This window comes from Rhizoctonia solani, chromosome 13 (assembly GCF_016906535.1).
Source record: "Rhizoctonia solani chromosome 13, complete sequence".
NCBI lineage: Eukaryota > Fungi > Basidiomycota > Agaricomycetes > Cantharellales > Ceratobasidiaceae > Rhizoctonia > Rhizoctonia solani.
The window spans coordinates 1,447,283-1,465,466 of NC_057382.1; the positions used below are offsets into that span (position 1 = coordinate 1,447,283).

Below are 18,184 nucleotides of genomic sequence, written 5' to 3' on the forward strand. Positions count from 1 at the left end.
GAGAGATTTTCCTAATGTGGACCTCGGTCCAATGTCTTGGGTAGGCGGGTGGGGATAAAGACATTTAGTTGCACCAGGTCTAACATCTCCGCACTTTCCATTTCTAAAAAGAACCTCGCCCATGGTCATCTACTTGCACGCCTATCAAGATTTACAAATGTAATGTATGCTCCAAGAGCGCGAAGGATAAATGCGATCTACCACGTGATCTTATAAAAGATCTCCGACCGCCGATCACGAATTGTCAATTGCATTTTGACACGACCGCACTAGGTCCACGTTCCGAGTTGTGACTCACGTCCGCCCCGAGCACTTTCGTTGATGTAAGTCGAATAAAAAAATTATAGAACGAGATGGCTGATGACACCTTAACTTGCCATGCTTGATTGAATCATTCCACTGGCTTATTGTGCCGCCTGGTCTAACAATAGAGTTCGGAGTCGAGTACGATCCACAAATTCACAAAAGGTGTGATCGAAGAACTGATCTCAGCACGTTTGGGAACTACATAAGCAAATACTTGAATCCCCTCTTGTCTGTACGTTCTGTGCCCCCCCCCCCATAGCTTGTGGTAAGAGAGCGATCTCCATATGCTTGGGACATTAACCAGATTCGGAACAGAGACATGTCCACGCCTATTTCTAAAGCCACGTCTGCTGGCTCCCATCCAGAGCGCATAGATGTCTCGGTTCCTGCCGCTTCCTCGCCAGCTGGTGACCCCCGGTCTCCGCCGTTGCCGAACCCGCCGCGCTCGTTACTCCCAGAAACCCCGATCGAAACGCTCATGATCGACAATTTCGACTCGTTTACTTGGAATCTCTACCAACAATTATGCATGCTTGGCGCCAATGTCACTGTTTTGCGCAACAACGAACTCACTCCCAATGATTTTCCCAATTTGCGCATTCGTAATTTGATCATCTCCCCCGGCCCTGGTCACCCGAGCACTGACAGCGGCATCTCGAATGAAGCGATCAAATACTTTGCTGGTCGTGTGCCGGTATTGGGCGTTTGTATGGGTCTCGAGTGTATGGTCGAGAGTTACGGTGGAACGATCGAGTACGCAGGCGAGATTATGCACGGCAAGACCAGTCCCATTCGCCACGACAATCGAGGATGCTTCAAGGATGTACCACAAGGAATTCAATCTACACGATACCATTCACTTTCTGCTCACCGTACAACACTGCCCCCTTGCTTGGCGATCACTGCAACAACGGCGGAAAGTGGTGTGATCATGGGTATTCGTCATCGCGAACTCACTCTGGAAGCCGTCCAGTATCACCCCGAGAGTATCATGTCTGAGGAAGGTGACGCGCTTCTACGCAATTTCCTCGACCTTCAAGGCGGCACTTGGGCCGAAAATCCTATTAGCAAGGTTCTGGACCCCACGCTCCATCCCTTTTCACCCGATGTTCCTCACCGCACGCCTACTATTCTTGACAAGATCTATGCTCAACGCCTCAAGGATGTTGAACTTGCCAAATCGACTCCTGGGACTACCAAGGAGGATCTTCAAACATTCTTGTCTATGCAGCTTGCCCCACCTCTCGTCTCCTTTGTCGCGAGACTCAAGGCACGCGCCCCAGCGCTTATGGCTGAGATCAAACGCGCATCCCCATCCAAGGGTGCTATTGCAATGCATACAAACGCCGCTCAACAGGCTCTGACCTATGCACTTGCCGGTGCCTCGGTCATCTCAGTTCTAACCGAGCCAATGTGGTTCAAGGGTTCACTTCTCGACATGCGTCTTGCTCGTGAGGCGGTGGCCACTCTGACCGATCGCCCGGCGATCCTTCGCAAGGATTTTATTGTCGACGAGTATCAGATTTGCGAGGCAAGGCTATGGGGCGCTGACACGATCCTTCTGATCGTCGCCATGCTTCCTCCCGACCGTCTACGCGCACTTTACCTCTTTTCGATCTCATTGGGAATGGAACCACTCGTCGAGGTCAATAACGCAGATGAAATGCGGACCGCCCTTCGACTGGGCGCCAAAGTGATTGGCGTGAATAATCGCAATCTTCATGATTTCAATGTCGACATGGGAACTACATCTCGTTTAGCCGATATGTGTGCTGAATCGATGTTGTTTTGTGCGCACTCTCAGGGATCAGCACTCATGCAGACGTCGCGACATACACTGCCCAAGGAGTTGGCGCAGTTCTGGTTGGCGAAGCCCTCATGCGTGCTTCGGATCCCGCTCTTTTCATCCGTACGCTACTCGATTTACCACCTGCCCGCACCCCACGAGGTGGAGCAACAAAGCCGCTCGTGAAGATTTGTGGAGTCCGCAATGTGGAAGACGCTGTGGTAGCTGCCGAGGCAGGAGCCGACTTTGTGGGTGTCGTCTTTGTTCCAGGAAGCAAGCGTTGCGTAGATCTTGGGACAGCCAAGGAAATCTCAAAGGCGCTGCGTACTCGACGTGCTTCTTCGACTACCCCCGACCGACCCCTTTCCGCCAATGGCATCACCCCTGCTCCAGGCATGCAGGCACACCCTCCCGCATCTAATTTGACGGCAGTATCATGGTTTAGCTCTCACACTCGCTCGTTACCTTCTGCTCGTCCATTATTAGTCGGAGTATTCCAAGATCAGCCGCTCAGCTATGTTACACATATATGCAGCGCCGTTGGCCTTGATATGGTGCAACTTCATGGCCACGAACCCGTCGAATGGTCGCGTTGGATCCCTGTGCCCGTGATCCGGGCTTTCCATCTCAGAGCAAAGGACTCAGCTTCCCAGGCTCAAACCAACGGAACGACCGAGTCTGAAGCCCACGACCATACCAAAGATATCGACGCGAGCGGTCCTACCGGCTTGGAAGATATCGCCCGCCCAGGTTTCCACCGACACATTCTTCTCGATGCTATCAAACCGGGTGCTACGAACAAACTGAGCGGAGGGGCGGGCGTGCCTGTCGATTGGGATCTTGCTCGCGCAGTAGCCGACGCAGGCGAGATTGGTCGCGGACGGTTGCCTATTATCCTCGCTGGGGGGCTGGACTCCAAAAACGTTCGCGAGGCTGTGGAAAAGGTGGCCCCATGGGCTGTGGACGTGAGCGGTGGTGTAGAGACCAACGGTGCCAAAGACCATTCGAAGATTAGAGAGTTTGTCAAGGCCGCCAAAGGAGTTTAGTAGCTTGGTTGGAGGCTGTACACTCTAGAGTATTTTTGTATTTTGGGTAGTTAACAATGTTAAGTGTGTGCGTGTTGTGAATTCAATTTTGGAGTAGATTGGCAAGGTGAATGTATGCGTGTGTGTTTTGTTCATTGTGGCAAAGTGTTCTTGACCAAACGGGTAAGTGATACCCACCGCGCATATAAAATACATTCTAGCCTCGTGTCTTTTATCTCATCTCATCGCGTACTATATATGTACATAGCAACGGGTCGTATACCCTGTCCCTCTTCTATCTGGACGTCGATACCTCTTTCTGTCAACAATAAATTACTGGCTGTGCTTCACTGATATTCACTATATATCACGCGTCCCCTACTTACCGAAGATTCTGGCTAGACTTTCGTGCTCTTCTAAGGTGGGCGTCAAGGCAGTCCTTTGAGCCCTGGCATAATAATAACCATACCCAGGTCCTTTCCCTCCACCATCCCCAGCTCGTATACTAATTCCAACCTCACATTACACTTGGAAACCCGCTAGCATTGGTCACCCCAATTATTTCTTATCCCGCATATAACCGACTATGCACACAAATCAATCCGAGGAAGAGTCTCGGCCAGGAATTTTAAGTGAGTACATGTACATCCTCTACCATAGCAACCACTAACGATTATTGTGAATAAAACGCAGGTGGTTTTGCATCATCGATTCTCAATGTAATACAACCTCTGGTTACAGGACATCAGAACGTGTCTCAACCATACCAGCATACGCCCGAACGAGGTCCAACCAAGGCTCCAACCTCGGGCAGTTCCGTAATCCCAGGAGCGTCGAGTCCGGCCAAAGGGCATGGCCCTTCCCGTTCGATACCAGGAAGGTGGAATTCTGTTGATTTTGCAGATGTGGCTACCATTAATTGCGATGCAGCCGACGTGCGCCAAACCTCGGTGGAGGTTGTCGACAACCTAACAGCCACGCAGAATGAACTGGACCATAGTACTAGCTTTTGGTCAACACCAAGTATTATGCAGAGCGGCCCAGGGCCTTCTCAATATACTTTAGTTCACAACGGTGGCGATCAACTAGTGGATGAGAATTACATTGCATTTCCCGAACCTCACATTCCTCAGGTCGAGGTTACTTCAGAATCTCATTTTGATTCTCAGGAACAGCTTGGCCTGAATTTTATTTCACCGGACTTCAATTCGGCTCCCAAAAGACAATCCTTCCCCCCAAGTTCACCCGGGCGAGCCGCCGAAGATAGTGGGGTCGCCAATAACAAAGGTTTCTTAGCGAACTCTCCGTTACAGCCGGATCCAGTAGAAATACCCTTGCTTAAGGCGCCGGTCGTCAACAATGACAATTGTTCGCAGGATCGCCTGTCCGTGTCGTCGATGGGTGATGCATCGACCCATTCACAAGGAAAGAAAGGAATCAAGCATTTCTGGGACTCGACCAAATCGCGTTTAAAGTCGCAGCCCGCTACCCCTCCAAAAAGCAGATCTGAATCTCCCAAGGTCCCATCGGGCCCACCCAGCAAGATCCGCGCCTCTGTTGTTTTCCAGAAACAAGAAAAGAAACTAGATGCGCTGGATACAAAGCTCGAATATTTCCAAAATGTTGAACTCCACTCCTCAACTACATGGGGTGACATTTGCAACGAACTTATGCCTCTCCCTGCCTTTGGTCAAATACTTAGCCATCTCTATAGGGTTTTTGGAGCAGTGGATAACATAAGGACCTATCGGTAAGGCAGCATGTATACCCTCCTTGAAATCAACATCTAACTACCACCTCAGTGGTCAATGGCAAAGACTGCGTGGAAATTGCGTTGTCATATCTAGGGTACTAGTCCACCAGTACGAACGCTACCAGACCGAGCCGGAAAAGCTCAAATTGTTGGGCAAGGTGTGCGAGAATCTGGAAATGTAAGTGCTCGAATTTATCTGAATGGCGCGAAAAATCTTATTGTTGGAAGCGCCATTGCGGAGATATCTATGACCGCTCGGAAATGGAGCGAGAAGAATCCTGTCGAAGCATTTGTTACTTATGAACGGATGGAGAGAGCGTTAAACGATCACTTCTTGGCTCTGAATGACGTGCTTAAAATGATGGTGGTAAGTTCTCTTCTTAACTAAAGTAGCACCCCTTGTTCGGTCTACTCACTCCTTAGGCAATTTAGTCTACTTCTCAAGTGCTGAATGAGACCTGGTCGAGTGAGATCGCAAAGTCCCAAAAGGAAGAACGCCAGCAACTAGAGATAATAAGGGCACTTCTACAAGAACAGAACAGCTCTCTGGATCAATTAACCCAAGCGATCCAGTCGAAAGATGACTTGATCACCAAACTGATTGGAGAGAATGAAGTGACTATCGGGCGGGTTTTAGGCAAACAAATGGTTTGATATTTTGCGTAAAATGCATCTCAGCAATCTAACCACGCAATCATAGATACGGTTTCAAAAATCTCTGGAGGACGCTGAGGACACAGATAAACTAATACAAATGATTGTTGCAATCACTGGGGTTGAGCCACCAACCGAAGTATTTCAGACAGAACCATGTACTAACGAGGCCAACGTAGACCCTATTCATGGTCACTCGAGCACAGTATACAAGGCAACGCTTGCCCGAGGGCAATCAGTTGCTAAGAAGGTGTTCTACTTGAACAAATACTCGGAGGGAGATGTTAAGACATACGCAATGGTGCGTCCACGGCCATAAGGTTGCTTATACTGCCTCACACTATGAAAAGAAAATGACTCGAGATGCCAAACAATGGCGTGTGTTTGACTCCGAATACACATTGAAATGCCTTGGAATTGGGATGGAAAAATCCAACGATACCCAATTTAAACTGTAAACATATACGTTAAATTAAAATCCAGCTCTGGCTAACATTTGTAACAGGTATATGCTGTCGCCTTGGATGGAGAATATGGATGCAGTAGGTCTCATCACTTAAATGCTTTTTTTAATCGTTTACAACTCTTGGCAGATAAATTACCTGAAAGATCGACGCCAGAGTATCGACCAACGCAACATTTTGAGAATAGTAGGTCCACAATCATTATTAACATTTTTCACGCTTCAGATCGCGAATTCAGGTTGCCGACTCGGCCCTGGGGCTTGTCGAGATCCATCAGAAGAACTCGGTTCACTCCAATATGCGGGGTCAGAATGTTTTTGTTCGAGCGAACGGAAGGGGAGTTCTTGGAGGTTTTGGACTTACTAAAGTAGGCTTGATTTTGATTGTTCAATTTTTTGGTCTGGAAAACTTTGATCCAGGCTCTGAAAAACCATTCGACCGGAAAGCTCCCATCAGTCGAACAAACTGGACAATCGCTACCCTATAGATGGATGGCATGTCTTTGATTTATTAAATTAAAATACCGTTGTTTTAACCATCTATAAATCCTCTATAGGCCCCGGAATGTCACCATTTTGGACCGGGGAGGCCAGATGTTACTGTCGCCAATGACGTCTGGGGATGGTAAGTGCTACTGCGAGGGACGAACCAAAACTAAAAGCGCATTACAAATGAAGGGCAATGACAGCATTAGAGGCGAGTCTCTATATATCGCTGTCCTACACGTGTATAATAACTTGGTCAACAGATTATCACGGGCGCACCACCCATACGACGAATCAAGGGAGATATGGCATTACCTTGTGCGACTTCTGAGGAATTTGATGCAACCAAACAGCGACACGAATACCCAGAATGGGAGCAATATGCATACAAGCCCGACTCGCTCTGGTTGTTGCTTTCGAGGTGTTGGAATCTCGATGAAACAAAGCGACCTGATATGAAGACGGTTTCAAACGAGATCGAAAAGATCATCTCACAGAGATGAAGTTCACTGACCTTGCATTTGAAATCTATCTATCCCATTTCTTGCAAATATTCCAAGTGCATTGTGAGAAACAGAAATGATTGAATCAGCAATAATTCACGGTATTAGATAAACCCTTACTACAAAAGCAGAACACATGTACAGCATATAATCGAATTGACATTACTCGTTCAATGCTATACAGGTGTATTATGACATTGCATTCGATCCTTTCAATGGTCATAAATATGTACCATGTGGTTCAAGATGTACCAGTTGAACGTTCCGGGAAAAGCCTTGCTGACTTGATAGTCGTTGGGGATCACGAGCCGTGCACAGGACTTTAGTGAGGGCAAACACAAACAAGGATATTTGCGTCATTCAACGTGTTCATTCATTCAACGATACATAGTGCATACAAGTTAAAATTTGGATACATATCCATGATAGCGATTGGCTTGTTGAAAGGGAAAACTACATAACATATAGCATAAAGATCGGAGATAATATCATATCGCGCACGCACATCCTGGCATACCCCCTCAAGCATACCCACCAACCAGAGCTTTTAACTGCTAAATTTATTCCAAAACAAGGGCGTGTTCATGATTTCCTATCAAGATTCAGATTGGTTACATGTAGAGAATTTAGATAGGTTTACGCACTTTACCATCCTGAGAACTGGCTAGTACTCTTGCATGTTGACTCGCTTCCAAAGCACCCTTTATCTGATTCTTGTTTTCATAATCTATATCGCTCCTGAAGGAAGGTGATGTGCACAGATCACCAAATGCACTGGTAGAAGAATAACCTACATTACCCGGTCCCATAGTGCTTTACGTTCAATAGTTCCTCCTGGTGATTTTACTATCAAGCATTACTTCAGTATAACACTTGTTTCTAATGGAGAGATTCATATAATTACTAATCTCGTCGCAGACAGCCTTGGTTTATAATTGATTTATAATGGAGGTCTATACTTGGGTTGAATTAATACTCACATTAGCCAGAGATCCACCTTTAACCCTGCGAGACTCGTAGGCCCTCTCACTGGGACCCGAAGCAGCCCAAACGATCTGTGCGATATTCAGTGAGTATCCAGTAAGACTCTAGTTATAATAAGATTCACGACGGATGCTTCTGTGTTAATCATTACCCCGGGTTGCGGTCCTGATGAGTTCGCGCGAATCTGATTACGAGGACTACCTGATCCCTCTACTATGGTCCCCGGACCTTTACCAGGGTCTGGGCCTGTGTGTATGTGGATGCGAGCATTATGCATATACCCCATACGAAATGTGTTGCGTCGGTGGGGGAAAATTAGTCAAAAGGTCCCCACGGGCAAATGGGATGAAGAGATCGATCGGTGAGAAAGTGAGCCGTAAGTATCTTCCTATATTACTTTACCTGAGGCCATATTTTTGACTACATTGCCAAGTTGTATCAATCCACCGCTATAGCAAGAATCAATGAATATCTATATAGGAGCCAGGCTTTAATATCAAGGCCATGAACGAATAAATTACTATACCTCCGCAGTGCAACCAGGAGGTAACTTGTTGATATATGAACTAAACACCTATTCAAAATGCTCGACGTTCGTTTCGAATGAATTAAAACAAAATACCAATACCGTTGAAGGAAGTAATAGAAAGGACTCGTTATCCTCGATAGTTACCAGAGAGACAACCCCATTTATTTCGTTCCTAACACAATGGCCAGAAACTGTGTTCGATGATCAACCTTGATTGGCCCATATTAGATGAATATCAACTTACAAAATAGGATAAGCAAATCGTTAGGTCGGGCTCCTCCAAACAATCTCTCTAAAGCCTTGAATATTTTTCTGCGGGGGACACTCTTTCCACCCTCGTCGACCAGCATTTCAACCTCAAAATGAAAATCCTCAGACTGGGTATTGAGTTTCTGGAGACATCTTTCAAAATTCTTTGCGTCTTGGATGGCGTGATCGAGAGGATTCCCATGGGAGTAAGTACCATTTAAGCCGATCTTTATGCGTGTATAGTTAGTTTGATAACATATTCAACACATTTTGACATACCACCAATGCTTTGTGCAGCCCTTTAGGAACATGCTTTGTGGCTATAGATTCAGATAACCCTTTAGCTATAGGTGTCTTCAGGCATACTGATCGTTCTTTTAGAGGAACCTGGGAGTGCTGGTTTTGTTGGCTTGTGTATACAGGTAGACCTTCAGCTTTGTGTAAAGGGCTGCGGCCGGATATCGGCGTATCAACAATATGTTCTGACCGACGTTTACTATGGCGTAGAAAATCAGCAAAATGACATTTTCAGATTACTTGAATAAAGCTCACATGAGTCGGTTAACAAGTATACGATCCAGAGTAACTGCCAACATTTTCCTGATTTTTTCCTTGAAGTTCCATTTCTTAGATTGGTCCGAAGTAACCGGGTTAATGATTAATGTCGGTACGGTCTTAATATGACCACGCATATGTTCTTCTTTCTCATAACTGCATGTTACCTTGGCCCAACAAGCGATGAAATTGCTCAAAGGAACAACAAAATTCCAGGGGGCCTTATTCTTCAAATGTGGTGCAGTTATGAGGTGCATCCAAACGTTTTGAAACATGGCAGTTTGTACGACAAAAGCGAAAAGAATACGGAGCACGTTAGACGAAGTCAAAGGCACCATAGGGCGCAATAGATCTCAAAGCTGCAGCTCACAGCAGCACCAATGCTCTTTATTACAGATCGACAGCTAGCCAAGAAAGATTATGAACACATTGAGTGTGTCCTGTTTGGCTTTATGTCAACATGGTGTAGGCTCATCCCGACCAGCGGTAACCGTTCTATCTCAAGGCCCTCTCGATCACACTCAGCTCCACAATAATCCGGCCGTTCCAATACAACGATGACCGTATACATTGACAAGACACGGGGAAAGGATACAGGTAACAACGTGTACCAGAGTATAGTCTAGAGCAATGGCTTTACTTGATTGGCATCCATAGTGCTTCTTCACCAGATAGGCATTGGTTTAGTACTGGGTTCAATTCGTAGAGTTATGTCATGTCGGTCAACTAGGAAGCCAAGTTTTGCTGTGTGGCAGGGATAGGTCACGTGCCAATCTGGGCTGTACGAGTACACCTGCAACTGAAACGCCTCCGTGTGTCGCAGTTAAACCCGGATATCAACTTCGAAACCATGGCCAGACGTGATGATAAATCTCATATAATCGATCAGATAATTCAGGTCGAGATAATTATTATGATTCGTACTTGGTTTAATGTACCCTGAGGTCTGATTTACTACGAAAGCTCAATTCAAGTTACTCCAGAAAACTCGCATTCCAGTAAACATTGACATAATCGGTAACACGGTCACTTCCATCAGTCGTTCCTACCCCCTTTCTCATACCGTCTCCATCCTTGGGCATAGGTTAAAATGTTTCGTTCTTGACTATAGCCGTAATGCTCATCTAAACCCCGCCTACATAATACCGCTCATCCCTTGAGTGCCTGTCGTATTCCAGAACCTCCTATCCTAGTAAGTACTATTTGTTCTAGAAAGCTTTCAGAGTCCAGAGATAGTAATCAACATACCAACACTCTGGAAGATCGAATGCGGGTTTCTTAGAATCTCAAGTGGCGTTAGGCGATGCTCTCATGGAAGACGAAAATGCTGCAAGCACTGCATTCAAACCTAACCAAACTTCCAATCGGATACTATAGTTCCTGTAGAAACATCAATACTCGAGGTACATGTACCTCGAACTAATACTTCAACCTCCGTCGTCAATTACTTGATAGTTTCGGATAATTTAAGCCAATGAGGTCCTCGTTGCGTAGGAGATGTGCGTAATATGTATCATATGGAGCGATTGGCCCCCACACCCACTGTAAACAGTGATCATTTGGTCTGGTTTCGTTGACTTTGCTCATCATTCCCTGTTTAAAAGTATCGCCGGTAGTCGTGGCCGACGCTCAGTTGGGCGCGGGATCAGAAGCTTCGTTCATGAAATGCACAGTGACCAAGTATTGGGTTTCATTTGGCGGTCTATATATAGGCAATAACACGAGATTAAATTAGCATATGTTATATAAGCCATAACTCATGCTACAGAGTTAATATTCTAAACAAGTAGACAACAACTCGTCGTACTGTATCTTGCAAAATCAGGCCAGGTAAGGGGATTCTGAGTTACAATACCATGGGCAAACGAAAGGCGACCACGCGTGCGTTAGTTGGTTCTTCAGTCCCCTTCAACGCTAATCATATTACAAACGCAAGCGGCGAACAAAGGCATTCAAATGTACCTGTATCACATGAACGTCACCATTAGTGAAACCCCCAATGGGTACTCGTAATTGCACAGCAAGGCCAACCGAACTTCCCAATCTAGCAGTCTGACATAGATGATAGATGGGGGCAGCCACATAAAGTATAACCACACCAATTCGGCATACACGTTCTTGCGGCTGTGCGGCCGGAATCCGTGCCGCCATGGTCAAATACCCCGAGCAACACAGCCATCGCATTGAAGTCGAAAATCTGTTCGAGTGTTTGGTTTTACACCATATGTATATGATTTCAGAGTAATACCGAATTCGATCCGAGTCGGCCCATGCGCGACATCCCGCCCCACTCCGAAAGTTCGAATTCTTTTGGTCCCTGCCGATCGATCAGGGCGGGCTGGGTGGTCTATTGTGGTCGGCACTGCTTGGTTTGAGATTTCGTAAAGTTCCGTTCCCACAGCTGGAAAAACTTGGGAGATTCCGATGTCACACGAAGTCTGCTGTAACGTACCACTGTTACCAACCCATATCTTCCCATGGACATATTTACCGGAAATCATTTGGAGTGATCTGTGGACCCAACTTGACTGTCTGGTGGAAACAAGGTATATGTCGTTGTCGAACGCTTGCACACACATTCAGGCGTCCTTGCCAACAAGTGCAAAAAATTGATGAGTGAAACTATACAAAAAATCGCACAATCGACGGGGGCACCAAACCAAAACATCAAAATAACCAAAAGAAAAAAAGGTGGGATGAGAGAACAGACTTTGGATTTAGGCATAGAACTTGACAATACAAAGGGGTTGATTTCGAGTCGGCACTGCGGAAGAGTACAAGGGACCAGAGTGAGTGGCAAAAATAAATGTAGGGTAGGTGGCAATTCCAATGGAACCGAACAAAAACATAATTAGTCACATTGTTCGTGGCAAGACAAAGATAGGCCCACCTTTATCCACCTGAGTAAAATATGTGGTAAAATCAGAAAATTGAGAAAGCAAACGAAAATGAAACACAGTTAAACATGAAACATATAGGTCCACAAAAACAACGAAGGGTGCAGCGAGAAGCTAAGCAAGGGAAAGGATGTGTGTATAGATGCGGGCGAATACGAGGGATGTTGAGGTGTTCAAATGCAACAGGGTAGGTGGGATGTAGTCGTTAGGATATGTCGTGATCAGAAAGCGAAGCGGGCAAATCGAAAGTTAATGAGGTTAAGGACCAGCCCGCTGCTGCAAAGGGGGGATAAAGGCGAATCTAGGGATAAAGGCACCCAACTCTTGGAGGACGGAAATGAACTAGAAGGGCCAGCCGAAACGAGGTGCATCATCAGGTTAAGACAAGGTACCCTCTTCACGACAAAAGGGGCTACCTCGAGACCAAACCCGGTTCACGCTCATAGAATACCCGAATCCCTCAAAGCGTTTTGCAGTATCGTTTCCTTGACAGCTGCAAAGACCAATCGAATATTGGAAGTATCGGTAGCTTGCGTTAAACTACAGCATACCCAGTCAGCTTAATTCGATCACTAGAGCGCGGGAGACTCACTGAGGATAAACGCTTAGCCTCGCTCGGTTTGTCTGGGTGAACCTCCATAGAATGTATTTGGCAGCTTTGTTAATGTCTGGCCCGCCTGTGTATTCCGGGAAGTAGCGTTCGAGAGGCATCTTGGGGAGTTTGGCTTTGAAGACATCGATTTTATTGAGGAAGAGGATGATAGATGTGCGCAGGAACCAACGTGAGTTGATGACAGATTCGAACAAAACGAGCGACTCGGCCATTCGGTTCTAGGCTGGGTCAGCGGATAAACGGGAGACAACGCCGAAAAACACACCTGTTCCTTTTCCTCCAACAAAACTTGGTCATACTCGCTCAGAGCGACGCAGAATATGATTGAGGTGACGGCCTCGAAACAATGAATCCACTTTTTACGCTCTGATCGCTGTCCACCGACGTCGAACATGCTGTAGACACGTGATGATGAATGAGGAGGATGACATGTAACCAGATAAGGAGACGCACTGTATAGAGAGCTGGCCCATGTTGAAGCGTGTCTCCGTAATTCCGGTGGTCTTTGCTCGCGCACGAAGGACGTCATTTTCATTGGGTACATATCCCTTGCTGCAGATCCGCTGAACCTGTGCAAAGAAGCTATGGACTGTCAGCAACGCCAAAAAGAACAACGCAAGCAACTCACTATCCGGCCGAGTCCATGAGATAGAACTCGTTGCTCCTGTCCATGACCTGGGCAATTATCGGGTCCTTCCATACGCTCTCGATGGCAGTAGCAAGAGATTCAGGCAGCGAATACGAATCAATGTCCTTGGGCAATTCGAAGCTACCGATCTCCTCTGCATACTGGCGGTTGATAGGTTCTACCGGGTCGACGCCAATCTTACCCATCGCGGACACAATGGCCTTGTATGCGAATCAGTCAGCCAATCACAGCGACCGTCGACAGTCAACACACCTGGGCGCTCTCGACGAGGTTCTTGTATATGGTGTACCGGTATACCATGAGCTCTTCACGTGTGTACCCGTTCTGGTGGATAATCTTCATTTGCTTTACAATCGTCGACTTGCCCGACTCGCCAGACCCTGCAAGAAATAAGCTAAAAAACCCCCACGAAATATAATCATTTGGACGCACCGAGCAGCAGGATCTTGCATTCCTTGCGGAATCGCTTTGAGTCCTCCTCGATTTGCTTGTCAATCGCCATGGACCTCTCCCGCTCCGCCTTCTCCTCTACCGACATGCAGTTTCCCATCGTGCAATCCCAATGATACGAGATAAATAGACAATATTTCTCGGTTATCCAAAGACAGTCGGGACACCTTGCTCAACAAGGGGGTATTTCAGAACCGCAGCAGCCACGGCCAGAGCGAGTATGTATAGTCCAGCGAGCGTCAGCAAATTACACTTAACCCGTCGGTGGTGGAGTTCAGACCAAGGACAAGGGGCGGTGGCTGACACAACTCCATCCGCGGATCCGTCAGAACAAAGGTTCCTTTTGTTCTTCGACAATTACAACTTTCCCCCAATTACCCACATTTCTCGCATTTATCCTGCCCTTGCTCGAGCCTAGTGCAATATAATCATTTCCACAAATTGTGTAGCTTTTGTGTTTTGCCCGACACAGCGCCCAGCCGACACGACACGTCACCGACGCCCGCCGATCTTGATATTCAATTCAATCAATCCCAAATCTAGACTAGCCAAGGCCTCGTTCCCCGAGCCTCCATACGCGTGCTTCCTCTCCTTTGGGCGTCTATCTGCCCACATCACCCTACCCGTCCTATTCATTACCTTCCGCTCGCCCAACTCATATGTCCGCCCTACTCGTCTCCCTCAGCATCCTCGTCCTCTGAAACGTCCATACCCTTCTCCTTCATCCTAGCTTTATCCTTCTTCCGCTTGGAGCTCAACTCTTCGAGGAATACTAGCAGATCTTCTTGTTCTTTTTCCGAGTCAGCCTTTTGCGCCCGGACCTTGTCGAGCTCGGTGGTCGTTTCAGCTACCTTCTCTGTAAGTGCAGCGATCTGGGACGCATGGGACTCGCGCTGTAGAAGACAGAATGAAAAAAAAAAAAAACAATGGCCGATCGGAAGGCAAAAGAGAGGATGATAAATGTCAGGTTATAGAGCGCATATATTCAGCTTAAATTCTGGCAAAACGCACCTCTTCTTCGCGTTCTTTCCGCATTTGTTCAAGTTTGGATGCGTTCTCCGTTCTCTGTTGCCACGGTCGGTACAGCCCCACACAATATACATATACATCATACCTCTTCCTCTAGCTGCTTCTTCACCTTTTCGACCTCGCCCGCCTGTGCTTGCGCACCCTTCTAGGAATGGGACCCATATAAGTATATGCTTTGGGTTCAGCGGCAAGACATACAAGCTCATCGCGTTCCTTGGTCAATTTTCCTAGCTGCTCGGTCAACGACTCCAGCTCTCCGGCTTGAGCACGAATCGTCTCCTTCAATGATCGGATCAATTCGGCTGTTTCTTCATTCATCGCTACCAAATCCTCCCAGTATACAGCCCAACCCTCACCACGGCAAAAAAAAAAAAAAAGAGCTTACATGCATTCGACGCAGCCGCGTCAGGGTCCACAGCAATTGCTCGCTGAATGGTATCTATCCCCTCCCCCATGTTAGTTTCTATATGGCCCCGATCGGTCAGACCTACAGGCATTTCCTTTCCAAAACTCCACAAATCCCCAATCGAGCCACATCACCACCAACAACTTCTCCGTCCTCTTCGGGCTGAGGCTCATCCTCCAATCCAAGACCAGCAGGGATAACAGGCGAGTCGGGGCCGACAGCCTTGAAACGCTCATCCTCTCGTACGCGTGCCATACGGGCAATGAACACATCGGCTCCGATGCGCGAGTGTAGAATTGGATAGAGCGTGGCTCTGAAGATGTGGAGCAGTTATTTGTTTCGAGAAAGGGTAAATTGAATAGGGAATAGGGTAAGAGCGAATCCAAGAGCAGTTAATCTAACTTGTCAGGAAAGCAAGGGGATGTAACGAACCGAGTAATCTCCCCAGGTTCTCTATTGAACTCGTAACAAACCCCCAACAAAAACGCGCATAGACCTTGTACAAGCACGTCCATACCTATTGTTTGAGTGATAGGCTCCATCAACTACAGCCCTGTCAGCCCTCGCCAACTCAATTGTGAAACAGGCTAAACCTACAACTTGCAACCCGCCTCCTTCCCCAAAGAAGTCACGCACACTGGATGGAGAATCCCACATCCAGTTACTCAAAACCATCAGTAACGAAACAATTACACGGTCCCATGCGCGTCGGTTGTTCTGGCCTCTTTCACGGAGTGCGAGGTGGACATTACCGATCAGGACCGAGACAAGGCGTGGAGAATCGTCCGAGTCCGCATCGGCGTCAGCCCCTGCAACAGGCTATGTATACGCGACAAGGTGTCAATGCGCATGTTATTGATAGATAAATGCCAATTCGCGTACCTTGTTTTCTCCAGGCACAACCATCCTCGCAACACCCTTTGCTTTCTCCGAGCCCCTAACAAGCGAACTCAACAAGGCACAAGCCAATTGAATCTTGGTTGCAACTCTACGACCAATCCTTCCGCTTGCCGGGAAATCGACCAATGCGCTAAGCAGGTGTTGACCCGGGGTCGGTGGGTCGAGCGGGACCATTGGCTGAGCAGGATCCCGTGGAGGTGGAGGAGGCGGGGGCGCAAGCGATGCGGCAAGGGCGAGGCGAGCTGTTTGATCGTTTGAGATCAGGTTCTACACAGTGCTCAGTAATTAGACCAATATTGATGGATTGGATCTTACATCAAATACGCTGGCAGCCGCCCACCTCAACTCCAGTTCCTCCTTCCCTAGCCCAACGTCGACATCATCCTCTGTAGCAGCCAATACTCCACCATATTCTCCATCTAATGCAACGCCTACCAGTGCTCCAAGCGCCTCCTGTTCGGGTAATCGATCCCACTCCTCGCCATTCGAGCCAGGGACGGGCAAATAGGGCGTAATATGTACCGTCAAGTTTGGGCGGCTCGGCAAAGCGAGCAGGGCCTGAGTTTTCAGAGGCGCAGGAGCGTTGGAGGATAGCCCAAGTTCAATCAGACACCTGAATATCCCGGCGCTTCAAGTGGGCGTAATGATGGCTCGACAGATTTGGTCTTGGAACCGGTGAGTAGTGATATTATTCCAACTAGCATCCCCGCATTGGCAAGCTTCTGAGCATCCCAAAACTGAAGTGCGAATTCTTGTGGTGCCGGGACATTTAGTGGGGGAGGAGGGGATGGGTAAAGTAGGAGCGGTGGAATGCGTGGTGGAAGTGATAGTTCACGGAAGTAATTCTATGCGCAATTGTAACAGTATGCACTTGGATATTTAACGTAAAAAGTTACCTGATTGGATGAGTTAAATCGTAACATGGCGTCTACCACAGCTAGGCAGTCCTGGACGACTACTCCACCTTCTACTCCACCCTCGGCGGCAACGATATCAAGGAGCTTTTCAAAGGCGCCAGAGAATGCAAGAATCTTTTGTATGTCTGCATTTTGGTGGGCGAGCGATTGGAGCAAGAGAAGTGCCTCTAGGATAATTCATGCGTAGAATTAGAACAAACTTATAAATGGGATAAGGTACGTACCATTCCTGATAACTTCGCGTTTCTCGTCTAGTATGGCTATGACGGCCGGAAGGCCATCCGGATAGTCGATTAAATGCTTCTGCACGGCCTATACTCGAATGCGTAGATCAACATGTTATCCCGATCTTATAAACCTATTGGTATACCTGAGCGCGATTTTGAACGATTTGCGATAAAAGCTGTAAGCTGCTAAAACGAATGTAGAAACTCGTCTGTCCAAGGAGACCAAATAACTTGCGAAGTGGTTCTGGTTTCTATGCTTGCCAGGTTAAGTGGATCACAATGGCGAATACACCATGACCTACAGATAACAGCATATCTGTATGCCTATATCCCACGTCTCCTTTGGAGACCTTTCCGTGCTCATCTGGCACAACTTCGCAAAGCAATCCCAGCGTCTCCAGTACAGCTTTTCCGGACTCGGCATCGGCCTCTGCATCTCCACCAAGCAATACAACTTCCACCAACCTATCAAATGCGACTTGCCCGATTTCAGACTTGTACTTTTCATCTCGAGCAAGGCCTTTAAGAGATAGAACAGCCGCCCGGCGATCTGGTAGAGCAACAGTAGGGTCAAGGCGGTCTGCTAGGCGGTGGATGGTGCTGTCTGCCGTTTGAGTCGCCGGTTGCGCATTAGATAGGAAAGTCTGGTATCGCGAGGACAGAAAGTCCATCGCCCGTACCGCTTGGGACATTCTTGAATGCGTTTAATTGAGGCTCGACTAGGGTCGGGATGTGGTTAGTGAAGATCACGTGTGTCGCGCGAAGCGTCACGGGAGGAAAGACACGCTTGAAATCGGTTACTT

General features: G+C 47.5%; 5 protein-coding genes across 5 annotated transcripts; 2 read left to right on the top strand and 3 right to left on the bottom strand.

Moving 5' to 3' along the window:
- Positions 1-625: 625 nt before the first annotated feature.
- On the top strand, positions 626-3,138 carry RhiXN_07285 (anthranilate synthase; the record flags this gene model as incomplete). Its single annotated transcript, XM_043327101.1, has 2 exons — positions 626-2,060; positions 2,111-3,138. The coding sequence occupies 2 exons, from the start codon at positions 626-628 to the stop codon at positions 3,136-3,138; spliced, it is 2,463 nt and encodes an 820-aa protein (XP_043185573.1).
- A 565-nt stretch (positions 3,139-3,703) lies between these two features.
- RhiXN_07286 (Tyrosine kinase specific for activated) lies at positions 3,704-6,494 on the top strand (the record flags this gene model as incomplete). The annotated part of the gene is made up of 11 exons (XM_043327102.1): positions 3,704-3,749; positions 3,859-4,867; positions 4,920-5,048; positions 5,099-5,237; positions 5,303-5,518; positions 5,571-5,825; positions 5,875-5,978; positions 6,030-6,066; positions 6,118-6,174; positions 6,227-6,355; positions 6,408-6,494. 11 exons carry the CDS (start codon positions 3,704-3,706, stop codon positions 6,492-6,494), a joined length of 2,208 nt encoding a protein of 735 aa, XP_043185574.1.
- A 2,040-nt stretch (positions 6,495-8,534) lies between these two features.
- Positions 8,535-9,631, bottom strand: RhiXN_07287 (ICE-like protease (caspase) p20 domain protein; the record flags this gene model as incomplete). The annotated part of the gene is made up of 4 exons (XM_043327103.1): positions 8,535-8,680; positions 8,734-8,965; positions 9,018-9,234; positions 9,291-9,631. The coding sequence occupies 4 exons, from the start codon at positions 9,629-9,631 to the stop codon at positions 8,535-8,537; spliced, it is 936 nt and encodes a 311-aa protein (XP_043185575.1).
- A 2,999-nt stretch (positions 9,632-12,630) lies between these two features.
- Positions 12,631-14,002, bottom strand: RhiXN_07288 (G-protein alpha subunit; the record flags this gene model as incomplete). Its single annotated transcript, XM_043327104.1, has 7 exons — positions 12,631-12,730; positions 12,783-13,021; positions 13,069-13,198; positions 13,257-13,385; positions 13,432-13,652; positions 13,705-13,832; positions 13,885-14,002. The coding sequence occupies 7 exons, from the start codon at positions 14,000-14,002 to the stop codon at positions 12,631-12,633; spliced, it is 1,065 nt and encodes a 354-aa protein (XP_043185576.1).
- A 568-nt stretch (positions 14,003-14,570) lies between these two features.
- Positions 14,571-18,073, bottom strand: RhiXN_07289 (transporter Uso1, related protein; the record flags this gene model as incomplete). Its single annotated transcript, XM_043327105.1, has 15 exons — positions 14,571-14,795; positions 14,914-14,967; positions 15,017-15,076; positions 15,130-15,251; positions 15,317-15,418; positions 15,472-15,650; positions 15,770-15,882; positions 15,935-16,156; positions 16,220-16,504; positions 16,553-16,795; positions 16,849-17,082; positions 17,134-17,321; positions 17,379-17,466; positions 17,525-17,632; positions 17,684-18,073. 15 exons carry the CDS (start codon positions 18,071-18,073, stop codon positions 14,571-14,573), a joined length of 2,613 nt encoding a protein of 870 aa, XP_043185577.1.
- Between the last annotated feature and the right edge of the window lie 111 nt (positions 18,074-18,184).